The sequence below is a fragment of the Aulostomus chinensis genome, chromosome 20 (genome assembly GCF_037954235.1).
Source record: "Aulostomus chinensis isolate RoL2024-O1b breed Wild chromosome 20, RoL_Achi_v1.0, whole genome shotgun sequence".
Classification (NCBI taxonomy): domain Eukaryota; kingdom Metazoa; phylum Chordata; class Actinopteri; order Syngnathiformes; family Aulostomidae; genus Aulostomus; species Aulostomus chinensis.
In genome coordinates, this window is record NC_141339.1 from 22,102,561 (window position 1) to 22,116,853 (window position 14,293).

Genomic DNA, 14,293 nt, shown 5'->3' on the forward strand with positions numbered 1-14,293 from the left:
GTTCAGGGGAAATCGACAGCAATGAAGAAAAGAAACACACAAATACGTTTCGTTTTCAGGCTGGCATTAATGCAGGCAAAGGTTGTGGCAGAGAAATGTGTATTTTCATTGTGATCAAAGGTTTATGATTTTGTTGTCCTATTTGAACAATATGCCCACATTACATCATATTCTCATAGCCACACACATCTCACATTCATATACAACCATACCGCGGGCATTGTACGAAAAAATAAAATAGAGATCTGCGTCATTATCCCACCCGTACCTCCCTTACCCCTCTGGCTTACTCCCTTCCCCTCCCCTTGCTGGATTCAGTCATATCCTAACACGAAGAAGAGAAAAAAACAAGCAAGTAAATTGATTAATTAATACAAGAAAGTTGTATCCCTCCCTCTGCACTTTAAATAATAATGAGATAATAATCGTGTTCGGAGAAGGCGAGGAGAGGCTTACGGCCATACCACTCTGAACACGCCCAATGTCGTCTGATCTCAGAGAAAGGTGTATTTGATGACCTCTGACGGAGGTATGCTAACGCTTCATATCCACTACCATTCCTTCCACTAAGCTAACGGTCAACCAGACGCTTTAGGTCTCTGCTCCCAAGGCTCTCCATCTTCATGTTGCATCGGTATTTACTGATGGAAACTAAGCTCACCTCCCCCCCCCCCCCAAAAAATAAAGTGGAATGTTCTTTTAAAATTTTCGATCTGACAGCAGAAATAGACAGTGGTAGGAGAGGCTGAACCATCTTGACACTTGAAGAATCCGAACGAATGACTTCATTCAGTTAAACACGTCCTACCTGCCAGGCAGAGTCCAAAGATGGTGAGAATGACGAGGACGTAGAGGGAGACGATGGCGTACTTGATGGCTGCGAGTGAGTTAAGCTGACCGCAACACTGATCCTGTTTCCTGCGACGCTTCCCAGAGCCTGACCAACACAGAAATGTATGAGCAGTGAGTCCAAAAAGCACTGCAAATATTTGGCAGTTATGCTACGCCAGGACTTACACATCGATAGGAATTTGGCTTGTACAAAAAAACAAAAACAAAACACATATCAAGATTACGTTGTTCATTAATCTTTTATGTTTTGTTTGACCTTTCGCCTTCAACAAAACACAGAAACAGAACCCTTTTGGAGCACAAATGGGACGGTAATTTAGTTGTTTTGGGTTTTGTTTTGTTTTTGGGACAAAGGCAAATTTTTCCAGTTATTTATGGCTTGATTAAAAATGTGAGAAGCAGAAGAAGAAAAGACTACAGACTGAAGTGAAAACAAAAGCTTGAAAAAGCAAGACTGGTGTGATTTAGTCTGACATTTGTTGGAGCAATCACATTCTTTAAGCCTTAATGAGTGCAATGCACACAATCATGTAATTTACCTCCCTGCATCGTAAAGTTACACGAGCAATATTAAACACATTTTCTGGTTTAATAGTCTTACGCTGTGTCAAACATGCATCAAATGAGAAAATACTGTACTTGGCAAACTGAAAGGTCTTTAAGTATTACTTCACTCAGGAAGTGTAATTTGCCTTTCAACTACTCAAAGCCAGGTGTCTTGACCTCCAGCAGACAATTTACTCCCTCTAGGTGACTACAGAATGCAGAAACTGCGTGTCATATATTATCAGCTTAGAGCTAACGGAGACAGTTTGGCGAGCAACAGCAAAGCGGTCCAAAAAGTCAATTTACAAACTCTTAAAGACATTGTCCAGTATAATCCATGTTTTCTTTATCCAGCTGTTACACCCAGAAACCCACAAACACTTTTGATCTAAGCTTTAAATAAGCTAAATGGAGCTCTTTTGCGAAGCCAAGAACACGTATTCAACTGAATGTGCAAGGCGAGCTGGTCGAGTGCCGTTAGCCTCCGTTAGCTTACAGCTAAATGTACACGGCTGGTTGTTTCTGAATTGTGGAGTCACAAAGAAGTGATGCGGGGGGACACGTTTGTGCGCAGGACAAATATTTGTGAGCACTTGAAAGTCAATTTGCAGTTTTTGGGTGTGGTATTACTGACCAAGCCACTGGCAGTAGGTGAGGGTCATATTTCTCTATCTTTCTTTGTACCCGGTATGATTTCTTTAGACCAAGCTATCACTTGAAAACAAAACAGGAGGAGCATCACACCTGTACGCATAGATTACATTCACAGAAAGAGGTGTACAGAGCTCAGAGGAGGGATGATCAGGGAACCATTAAATATGCTGTTGTCACTGGTCGTTTATCAAAATTTTTAAGCCGTTTTGCTGACGATGAAAACAAATGTACACACCGCTGCGTCATTGACGTTGATTCCTAACAGCGTACTGTCAGGAGCAGAGGGGTTGTGCTTCCGGGTTCTTTGTCTGCCCGTCCGGTTCTTGTTAATGCATCTCAGGAGCAATGGCACAAATGTTTACTGGTTCACTAACCTGAAAATATTTTGCCGGTCAAAGGGTCAAGGTCACGTCACACACGGACACAACGCATTTAAATAAGTGTATTTATTCTACTTTAGTGCGTAATTGTGTGTATGTTTCCCACTCCTGCATCCATCCAATATGTCAACACTCCTCAGTGGGTAAACAGATGAAGATTTTTGTCTCCATAAAACTGACGCAGTACTGTTTATGTATGATGGATGTGTTTTCCTGTGTGTGTGTGTGTGTGTGTGTGTGTGATGAGACGGGGATTAGGTTGTTGGTGTTGAGAGAACATTCCCTCCAGGTCGAGAGGATGAAGAGATTTTCCTGCTGGAGTCTCGTCTTTTCTCAGCCATTCAGAGAGGAATTCCTCTCAAAATGTCTAAAAACAGCACATAAATATGAGTTATAAGTTGTGAGATGCGAACAGTCGGGCACGAGGACATTATGATACATCGAAGGTATGACGGTGATGGGCTCCATCTTCTTTAAAACAGTCACAACTTTGGCTAGAGTTTTGACTTTCAAATATAAACACTGATTTAGCAGCGCGGCCTCACAACAGCATGGTTTCATTTGGACCATGACAATCTGTCAGTGGACACTGGTGGATTGTGCCTGACACACACACACACACACACACACACACACACACACACACACACACACACAGTTCCCCTGTATGATGAAGAACACACTCTCCTACGCTGTAAGACAAACACAGCTGGCTCAGATGTGTGTGTGTGTGTGTGTGTGTGTGTGTCACATGGTTGGAATGTATAGAAAATGGCAATATAAGCAAGTTGATCTCATGCTGGTCTGCAAAACACCTCCTGGGTTAGAGACAAAGCAACGAGACATCATACGAACACCTTGAGAGCAGACTAGAGAGTAAAACCAGCACTCTGGAGCTTAAAGGTTAAATTACCACCTACTTTGCAAAAAGTTCTTAAGGCATGGGGGGGGGGGGGTTAAAGGGCTTGAGAATATGTTTTCATTTAGAGCGATAGATGAGGAGATAAGGGGTGAGTGAGGGGTTAAAGCTGGTGCACTGTTCACATGGAATCGTCTCGCTTCACTTCCTGTTGCTGCACGCGATTGTGTTTTGAGCCACCTTTTTAAGTAATGTATCAGTGGCGATTGTTCCGTGCAGTGTCTCGTGTGACTGCTCCGCTACCTCATCGTACCCTCATGTATTTTGATTAATTTTGTTTTTCCTCCCCGGATGTTGAGCCTTGGGTTCCCTCCATCAAAAGGAAAACTTTTTTTTTTTTTTTAACACCACGTACACACGACCTCAAAGTCACCACAACTAGCTTCAGTCTTCTCCTGCTTTTGGTGTGATGATGTTTGGAGCCATTTATTCAGCACATACTTGCTCTAGTCCAGGGGTCGGCAACCCGCGGCTGAGACAGGGGAACCAGATATTTCAACAGTCCTAACTTTTCTGTGTTTCGAGACTCATCCCGGCACCACTCTATCGTGACAGCATGTTAATTCTTCCCAAAACCTTAAAACTGTTCTCTTTTATACTGATGTTAGCATACAGAAAACGAGGAACCGAGTGTTAATCTGTGAGATTTGGGCAATTCTGTGGACAATAGACATTTTAAAAGAAGCGTTGCTTTCAAGTAATACAGGAGAATTCTGCTTTGTTTTCTCGTATTCCTGCTTCCCCCCCCCACCAGGTAAACTCAGTTCAAGACACCCAAATGGAAAGGCAGAAATAAACTTAGACGTAAGAGACTGACTGACAGCAAAACTTTTCCAACAGCGACACGAGCGTCAGCGGTCATTTATCAAGTCATTTGGAAATCACATTATTTCACTGCCGCATTCAACATCTGTCCATCTAACGATGGTACTGCAAACATACTGTTCTCTGTAGCATTGCAGTGTTTTCATAAAGACACGGGGGATTTCATGCCAGATTAGAATGGGTTTAGCTGACTTGGATATTTCTATATTATCCTGTATTGGTTTGTTTCAAGTGGAACCAGTGTGACTAAATTACTACTATGCGTTTGGCTGTGTTGGTGAAATTGCTAATGTTGCAACAAAAAAAAAAAAAGGTTTCACAACTCCAACAACCGTATAAAGTGTAAATCCATGTGTGTACAATAAATATAGCCATTTAATAGTCAAGTTAATTGTAAATATACTATAGATTTATACAATAAATTATAAATATTGTAAATAAACACCTGAAAAACAGGAAGATTTTCTACACATTGGTAACACTTTATGTTACAGGTATAGACGGTTTCCCAGTAAAGACTGCAGCTTCAGTGGCATTGAATCCACAACTGAGATTTAATTCTAATGAGTTACATCAGGGATCAAACTCTTTGTAGTTTGACAGTGAGGTTGGACATTTCGGTTAATGAAACGCCATTGCGTAGAGGGAAATGATTCAAAATTCTGGTTGAAAATAACGTTAGCAGAAGGCTTAGCAAGTTGGCTAAATTTATAAACGAAGTAGTTAATATTTGTGCTCCTGGGAGTGAGCCACACTTGGTCAATATCTGTTATACAATGAAATTGCAGCTAAATCAATATAAGTTTTAGTGTTACAAACATTATGCGTCGCTCTAAAATCAGGCTCACAGAACGAAACCTTCAAGTTTATTAGCAAACGTTAGCTGCTAACGAAAACGTGCTTCCACTTCTGATTTGGGTAACTGCAAGCAAGTAGTTTTATTGCTTAATACCCATTTACTTATTATTAACATTTATTTAGCAATTGCAGGTTTAGATACTTAATGAGTCCATTTCCCTTGTATCAAAATCACATCTTGTGAATTTTTTTTTATTGTTTGTGCAACTGCCTAAAATGTGATTTATTGCTTCAAAAATCTTAACAGGGGGTCCAATTGTGAAGATTCTTGAGGAATTAGATGTGTCTCGAAGTTTTTGTTTGTTTTTTTGCCAAACAGTTTGCCATTTTCTCAGCAAAAAAATCCCAAATACTCTTTTAAAATTCTGTTGGCTTTTAGTTGAGGCAACCAGCGGTGATGCTAACGTCCAGGTCGGCTAACCAAAATACAGTATGTCATCCCTGTGCCATTCTATTGCTCTCAAAGCTAAGATAAGGATTCCTGTAAACCCTTATTTTCTTCCAGGACAAAACTCTTTTCTTCCGTAATTCTCAGTGTGCAATAAAAAAAGCTCTCCAATATGGTTTGGTGAATCGTGGTTGGATCACATCCTCACTCGAAGTAACAACCCCTTAACAACTGCTTTGTTTTGCCATCTCCTGCTACACCAACATGAGCTGAGACCACTCCCACAGTTGGGAATACCTACTTTAACAGGACGAGGTGTGAAAAAGTCCTAGGATTAGTGAACTTGGAAGAGGAAAGGCTCTCTGATGTGTGAGGCCATTGTCCACTTTCCATTAAAATGTCAACAAATCCTCCGGTTGATGTTCACTAAGTCTTTCCCACCAAACTTGCAGAGTCCTTCGGTTGAAACCTGAGAATGAGAACATGGCGGGGTCAACTGTGGATTCGTTCAGCTGCACCTGTACATACACACACTCTCTCTCTCACACACACAGATGTTGGTCCTCGCTCCTCGTAGATGACCTTAGCAGCAGCAACTGCCAAGCGCTGACAACGCTGCATCTGCACGTGTGTTCCTGTTAGTGCCTGCGCTGGTTATCTACAGTGCGTTGCGTTTGTGTGTGACACGACGCCGTAGAAAGTCCCTTCCTCAAACGCAACCTGCAACACAAGGTTTCAATTCGCGCTCCTGCCAAGAAGAAAAATAATGGATATAAAAATATAATGAGCCCAAACTGTGGACGGAGGCTTGATTTTCAAAATGAAATTAGACTCAAAACATTGTGAAGTCAAACAATTTTGATGGGTCATTGCCAGCCAGTGTCGAGCTTGAACACAATAAAAACATGTAACTCATAAGTCCTCTGGGAGCGTTTTCCTCCACCACGGAGTCTACATGGTTCTACATCAAGTATGAAAACAATCTCCATTTAGATTCTCCTCCCAACCAAAATATGCCCGTCACAATGACCTTGACCTCTGGCCTCCTGTTTTTTTCCCCAGGATCTTCAGTCCTGGTGGATCTTTGAGAGATTTCTTCAAATACAAAGCAAAGTCTTCGAGAGATCTCACATTTATTTGAGGCGACAGTGACCTTCGGGATCTAGAAGGATTCCAGAGATACTGCTGCCGATCCCATGACCTGATTGCCGTTCAGTCGGGCTGCAATCAACCAAAGAAATTCTTGGTCGACTGAAGCCCTCAAATTTCGACTAATTTTATATATGAAAACTATGCTGTGTCAACTATCAGCACAAAACCCGTTGAGGAATATTTAGACAATTGTTTTTGTCAGGTTATAAGAACTGACCGACGCTATCATTGTCATGTTGGGATGAAGCTGGACCCTCTGGACAAACTGCTGGACATCCTGGACAATGTCAGCCACCCTCTGCACACCGTCACCACCAGCCAGAGAAGCCTGTTCAGCCAGAGGCTGCTCCTCCCCAAGTGCAGGACCAACAGACTGAAGAACTCCTTCATCCCCGAGCCATCAAACTGTTAAACTCCTCACTGGAGGGGGGGAGGGCCAACAGAAGGACTGGAGGAGAGGGCTGAGCACCAATAACCTGCCCCGATAACGACCAGACACTCATGTGCAATAAACGAGAATGTATATTATTATTATTATTATTATTACTACTGTTGTCATTATTATTATTATTATTATTGTTATTGTATCATCATCATTATTGTTATTACTGCTATTATTATTACTATTGTTATATTATATCATCATTATTATTGTTTTAATGATAACAATTGATATTATTATTATCATTCCCGTTACTATGCACATATACAAAATCACATTCAGGTACACACAGGCGCACACACACATTATATATATATATATATATATATATATATATATATATATATATATATATATAAATAGTCTTTGTTTTCTTTTCTTTTCTATACGTTTTATTTATGTCTATTCTTTTTACCTTTATGGTAACAGTGCTGTGAATGTTTAGGAGATTGCAATTTCCCTGGCGGAACATCCAAAAGGGATTAATAAAGTAATCTGTCTGTCTGTCTGTCTGTCATTTGTCCTGACAGAGTGAGACTGAACACAGGAGCTCAGCATCACGGCGGAGACACAAATAGACTTTTAACTTAAAACTTTACGCTCAATCAAAAAAGGGCAAGTCCACTGTAAGAATTTTTGCAATTAAAACAAAACAATTATTAGACTAAAACACAGAAATGTTAATTCTGATATGTTCATATACTCAAAACTGACAGGCAACCTCAGGTGGACACGCTAGCTCACCGTTTCTAGGTGATACGCCGTCTTTGTAGTGGAGCTGTGACATGAAAACTGCTGTTGGCAAACTTTGCATTCGACTTTTTTTCCTTGATCTGTTTTCATGAAATGCTGCCACGCTGCAGACGTCTTTGACGTGGTGGACGAGGACTGACTTGAAATGAAACTGTCAAAATTAAATAGACATTCATCAAACCACCAGACGTTTGCCTTCTGGCACTCCTCAGTCTGTCTGTCTGTCTCTAGCGGGTCGGGCGAGTCCAAAATAGCAAAACAAGGGGGGTGTTCAAATATAGATTGTTATTTGTGAAACAGGGATGCTTTGAAAACACCCCCATTAGCACTTGGTACTTTCCTCCTGATGAAATTAACGTGGCAAAAAATCGACCAATCAGGATTTTGGTCGAGCCAGAACGTATCGACTAATAAATCGACCAGTCGACTGGGAGATTCCAGCCCTACCGCTCAGTAATCTCTAAACACCCAAAACAAGCTTTACATTTGTCTCAGTGTTTCCACGGAGACTCTCCTCCTTACCCTCGTCACACAGGTTGAGTTTGGACAGGTTTCGTCCATCGTAGGCCTCCTCATACATGGAGCCGGTCTCTCTCTCCTCGTACGTACTCAGATACATGGCCTTGTTCTCCATCTCCTCCTGGCTGAAGAGGACAGACAGAAATACGTTCCAATTAGACTCTTAGCAAAGGTGGAGGAGGACGCTGCTACAGACTGAGGGACACCAACAAGCTTGTAGCTAGTTGGTGGTGATGCTACCATGTTAGCGCAAAAGTACTATAAGGTGGTACTGTTCTACACGGTCTCCAAGACAATTACCACACCCACGAGGTGTGAAGGCTCACTGAAAACTCTGATGTGCATAAACTTAAGATGGATAAAAACCAGGCAAATGTGCCTGAGTACTGCACGAACCCACGTTTACTGGATGTACTTTTTGGAGGCACGATGGTCAGTAAACTGGATGACAGACAGAGCGAGTCAGTGAGGGTTCTCACAGGTATAGAAGTTCAAACATGCAAGATTGGTACCACTGCTGCCCTCTAGTGCTGTGAAAAAGAATGTGAGCTGGACCAGCCGGGAGAGCCACACACACACACACACACACACACACAGATGTACGTCCAAGCTAAACAAACTGAAGGAAATCCTTGTGGTGAGAGGATTGTGGCCATCCCTCTGGTGGCGTGAGATTCGTCTCCTCTGCCAGCAGAGTTGGGAGGGTTGGTTTTTTTGGCCCAGCCCATCCATCTGTTTACCTCTCAGCTGAATATCTTAAAAGAAGCCATGAGTGGATGTGAAGTAAAACACTGCAGAAAGGTCACTTTCTACCTCTCTGTGTGTTGCAGTGGGTACGAAGACTCACCAAGTTAATTCCTCTAAATGTGTTCATTTATACGGAGTCCTGGAGGGACCATAGAGGAAAAAAACCTATATTTAGCCATTCTCATTATTTTGAGGCTATGGGGTAGAAAATGTACCCTGTTGTGGCTATGAGTTACACAGTTGTTCTCTTAATTTTAAGAATTTATAGCTATGAGATGTGACTTATCTCAACATTTTCAAAAAAAAAATTGTGGAAGTCCTGGCCTCAAAATAACTATACTGAGAGAACAAAGTATATTTTGTGGCCAATAACTAATAAAATTAAAAGGAATTAATTACATCTCTTGGCCTAAAGATAACACCCCCCCCCCCCCAAACACACACACACACACTCTCTTTCAAGTACAATAGGAAACCCCAAGTTATCAGCCCAGATAAACAACAGCAACACCCGGGAGAGGACAGAACCGTCCAGCCAACTGAACAAGCCCTGCGCTGACTATACATCCTCCACTTATCTGGGTGGCAAGAAACCAACAAGAAGCCAAGACCTGTCTGTTGAGAAACATCCTCCAGCCTTTCCAGGGGGATCCCAAGATGTTCCCAGTCTAAATGCCTCCACTGTGTTTTGAGTCTGACATGCTGTTTCCTCTCAATTTGATGTTCCTGGAAAACCTCCACGGGGAAGGCTTTGTGATCAGCCATCTGAGCCACCTCAACACACAGAAAGGAACACTGGTTCTGCTCCAGGCTCTTTCTGGATGTCCAGTCTGTAGACTTTGGAGGGATAAGCTCAGCTTCTTCTGATCTCATTCAGCTGGTGGCTCCAAAGTTCACTCCCGGGGATGCCGAGCAAAAAGCAAAACACGGGAACTTGGCTTAGGGCTCTTGGGCAGTTGTAGCATTCAATCACAGACAAATAGGCTCAAATGGAGTGGTTTTTAGTTCAGACTCGAGCGTCACACATATTCTCACACACAAACACACACACACACAGACACACACACACACACAGAGTCTGTCTCTCTCAGTTGCACAGTCATTAAAACGGCAGTACACTGATGGAAATCCCCACAAGTCACAGCAGAACTGTTGCTGCACCTGCATGTTCCACATTGTTGTTCTTGTCCAGTAGCTCCAGTGTCTACAGTGACTCGTATTTTTGGAAAACTCACGAGGGTTAAGTCCCAACACCGCATCCTCAAATCCCCCCCCCTTTTTTTTTTTTTACAAACATCTTACTAAAGAAGCAAGAAATCTTTGTATGTCTGCCTCAGACTTGATTCATTCGACTACTGTTCAACCGATCAACGTCAAATGTGCGGTGCACCTTGAGTGGGTGCAGTACCAAGAAGCGTGGTGTCAAAGGGTCTGAGGTTCTAGGGTCTGAAGTGACAGGATTCTGGATAGCTTCTAAGGTGACAGGCTGAGATTAAAGTCAGGATTCTGCCATGGAGAGCTAGCTTAGATGTTCCGTGACAGAGATCAAAGTCACAGATTAAAGACGGAAACAGAAGAACAAAGTGAGAGCTCAAAGATAAAGACATCACACAACCCACGGCCCTGCCACTAAAACTGAGGAGACTTTGATTCCTAGAAGCGGAACTTGCCTGCATTTATTGATTATCAGCCGATTGGTGGCAGCACACGAGCATGTAAACCGCACCTGAGCACACATCATGACCTTTCAAACTGACGGTATTATTTACACTTCAAGGAAAACATGAACTGCATTATGAACTCAAGTGGCCGCGTGGCAAATCCAGCTGTTATTTTGGGGTTGCAACCAATTCTTGATAAAAACACGAGGCTAAATGCTGTGCATTCACACCAGCCGAGTACTAGCTAGCTGCTCTGTTGTGTGTTTGGGTGTTGATGTGTACTGGGGTCGTATCGTAGCTTTGTGAGGCAAACACATTGCTGCTGTCGTCAGAGAGCTGCAGAGGTGAGCGTGCACGCAAAGAATGAGTATTTCACTCTCGGAGAAGATGCTAAATCTCTTCATAGAGCTGAGGAAAGTGAGCACCGCGAGCATGGGTTTGACTGATGTTCACTGGAAGGTTTTGGTTGAAGAACCTGCAAGACAAAATCCATACCCTTGAAAAGGTTGGTCTGTGGACGTAACTGAACATTAAGCCATGATGCACACACACACACACACACACACACACACACACACACACACAAACTGAACAAGGTGAAGAATGCCGAGTGCAGGGACAGATACGGTTATGGCTGAGTTCCAACTAACTCTCATTCCAAAAGCAGACACCATATGGGCACATCAATCAACTTCAACCATTTCCTGGGCGATGGAAGCGTCTCAGAGACCACTCATCATTACCAGGGGTCGTTCCATTGTTACGAGTTCCTCTTGGCATCCAATCTATGATGAATCCCCACTGCTACAACATTTAAAATGTGATTGCTGAAGGCCAACAAACAATGAATGCGCGTGAGTCGCTGTCTCACGGGTGGATCAAGGTTGTCAAGTCACGTTACGTCCCAGCCGTGCACATCCAGTTGAACATATTTGCTCTAGTGGTTTGGTCGGGGTATCCCACGCAACGCCAAATATGGCTGCGCTAGGACCAAAGTGAAAGGGAACACAGGGGAAATAGCTAAGAAACATTGTGCCGCGCATATAGACAAAATTAAATCTGCTGCAGGCGTTGGTGTGAAACTCCCACGCGGCCCAGCAGCGGATCGGCCAGTGTTTGACAAACTCGTTAAAAAGCGCTCAGTCTGGACTTTCTCAATGCAGAGGGAAGAGGGGGGTCAGGTTGACATTTGGACTGATGCTAGGCAGAAAACCATTAAGGCTGCTAGGAGATCCCTCTAAACCCTCCATTCCCCTGCATACGTGTTTGTGTGACTTATCCTCTAATTACACACAGTTTTGTGTGATACAACACTCCTGTCTCACACGCCGTTTCTCGTGCCAACGTGGGATGGTGGGAAAGCAAAGAGTCACCTCTGACTGCTCTCACCGTAGAAACACCCCATGACATTTAAGAGGACAAAGATGTAAAGGTTGTCACGTAAGTGGATCTACATAACGTGTCGTAGTTAAAGGGTTCGTTCACCCAAAACGCACACGCACAAAATTTAAAAAAAAAGTTTCACTTTCCAGAGTTTTCAAGACTGCAGGTGGCCAGAACCCAAAGCTCTCATTGCTACATTTCATTTCCTGGTGTTCCTCTGTATGATACACAGATGACGGCCCCTGCGGCTCCACGAGCAACTGCATTTCCTTGTGGACGGAAAAACCGCCTGCTAGCTAGCAGCGGAAGGGGCTTCCCTGTTAGCCGGGAGTTTCTGAGAGTCTTTCACCACCCAGCTGTGGGGTTTGTGTGCATGAAGCAACGAGGAGACAGAAACGGGACCGAGAAGGCATGTTAGCCCGTTAGCTTTTACCAGCAAAATGTTCATTCAGTCGCTCATAACTCCACAGCAAAAGTTCAGTTTTTTTTCTACATATTCAACACAAATTCCAGACTGAGTAAAATAAATAAAATAACCCAAATGTTTTGCACATATTCGGATATTACAGAAGTTCTCATGAGAACAAACAGACTTTTTGCTGACTCGTACACAGAGCAACGTGGACGAGGTGCTGAGACCCGACTGAACACCGCTGATGGAACGCATCGTGTGTGATGTCCAGAAACACCACTAACAACTACATCCTGCCAAAAGTCTTGAACGGTCTTCAGGATCCAGGTGTTTTCAGATGGACGCAGATAATCTTCCGGTAAGGAATTTCCAGCTGGGAACTTGCAAACTGGAACTGGTTCAACTAAGAACGCACCGTAGGCACCAGATTGCTACAGAGGTTTCACCCTTGTAGGGAGCAAAATACCAAACTTGTCATTTCCAGACATTCATGAGAAAGCGTTTCCTGATCTTAAACAAACTAGCTGGAGGAAACGGTCGCCATCCTGTCTCCTCTCAGAGGCGATGACTTGATCTGCACTTTGACCAGATACGTATGAATGAGTCTTTGCAGAAAGCTTTCGCGGGCGTGTGGAGAAGAAACTCTTACAGCTGCGAGGACTTTCGTCAGGTTCATAGAAAGCATCAGAGCTGCAGGTGAGAGAGACGGAGAGAAACTTGCTCGGCGACGGAGGAAACAATTATCTTGTCATGCATCGTCGCCCCAACTGAGCGTCCAACTGTTTGTGAGGTCAGAGGGACCCGTCTGTGTGGTCCCTCACCCCTCCCACCCCCAACAACCAGAACCTGATTTCCATGTGGCACTGACGATGACAGAGAGGGTCAATATGTGTCAATCAAAACACAGAAACGCACACTTCATTCTTGCAGTCTCGTTTAGGGCATCTATTTATAACTGCACGATCTCCACTCGATGTATAGTGGGAGCCTGGTTGATGCCAGTGAAATGCACCATGGGAGAACATCCCATGTTATGTCATTGCTCAACCATCCATGTGCAACATGAACCCATTTTCTCGGTCAATTAAAGGCAGAGATACTTCACCCATGACCGCTGAAACACAAAGCAACATGTTCCTGCGGATGAGTTCCATTAAAAGTGCATTTCCTGTCGTTTTGTCGCGCGTTCCCCGCACCAGCCTGCCTGTTGACATTCAGCGGTCCAAATGTAGCAGATGTCAAACTGTCTTAACACGCTCCAAATGTGCAGCGAACCCTGAAGTAAACTTGCCATTTTCCACGGAGTTCTGCCCTGGAGAGAGGGATACAGAGGCTACAGAGAGGGGGAAGGAGCCAACTTTAGTGGCCACAAGGTGTAACTCGTTCCCTCGCTTTATTCTATTCAATGCTGCAACCTGTGGAAGCACTGGAACATATGAGATTGTGCACACACGATAATAATTCCAAAAAAAAAAAAAAATAAAGTGAGAGAAGAAGACACATCTTGTAGCCCCAGATTATTTAAATAGAAGGAACACATTCTAGCTTCAGACAAAACATCTGAACTTCAGGACATGAAAGCGCCAATAAAGTGAATCAAACTGCTGTGACGTCACCACTCACCTTTGGTAACTTTAATTACCTTAATGAAACACCGAACACAGACACAAGGAAGCAGCAGCAGCAACAACAGCAACAAAATCCTTCTTCTCACCTTGTCAGCTGTCAACTGGAAATGAAAGAAATCACGGCTCCGCGTGTCTCATAATTCCCCCCCACCCACCCCCCAGAATGTGGCGTCC

General features: G+C 43.4%; 1 protein-coding gene and 1 long non-coding RNA gene across 15 annotated transcripts in view; both read right to left on the reverse strand.

The window, feature by feature from the left end:
* Positions 1-14,293, reverse strand: part of scara5 (scavenger receptor class A, member 5 (putative)) — a 187,455-nt gene that overhangs the window by 57,420 nt on the left and 115,742 nt on the right. For 12 of the 14 annotated variants that reach the window (XM_086189326.1, XM_086189325.1, XM_086189324.1 and 9 more), the window contains 2 exons: positions 8,292-8,413; positions 809-937 (listed from right to left, as the gene is read on the reverse strand). In XM_086189326.1, the coding sequence (XP_086045452.1) occupies positions 809-937; positions 8,292-8,403 (241 nt within the window). In that variant the 5' untranslated portion in view covers positions 8,404-8,413. Of the gene's footprint in view, positions 1-808; positions 938-8,291; positions 8,414-14,133; positions 14,228-14,293 lie in introns of those variants that run through there. The other 2 variants (XM_086189323.1, XM_086189329.1) reach the window with 2 other exon arrangements.
* Positions 2,383-7,810, reverse strand: LOC147243267 (uncharacterized). Its single transcript, XR_015110586.1, has 3 exons — positions 7,761-7,810; positions 5,724-5,891; positions 2,383-2,799 (listed from the first exon to the last, which is right to left on the reverse strand). It is a non-coding gene; the product is annotated as an uncharacterized LOC147243267 (long non-coding RNA).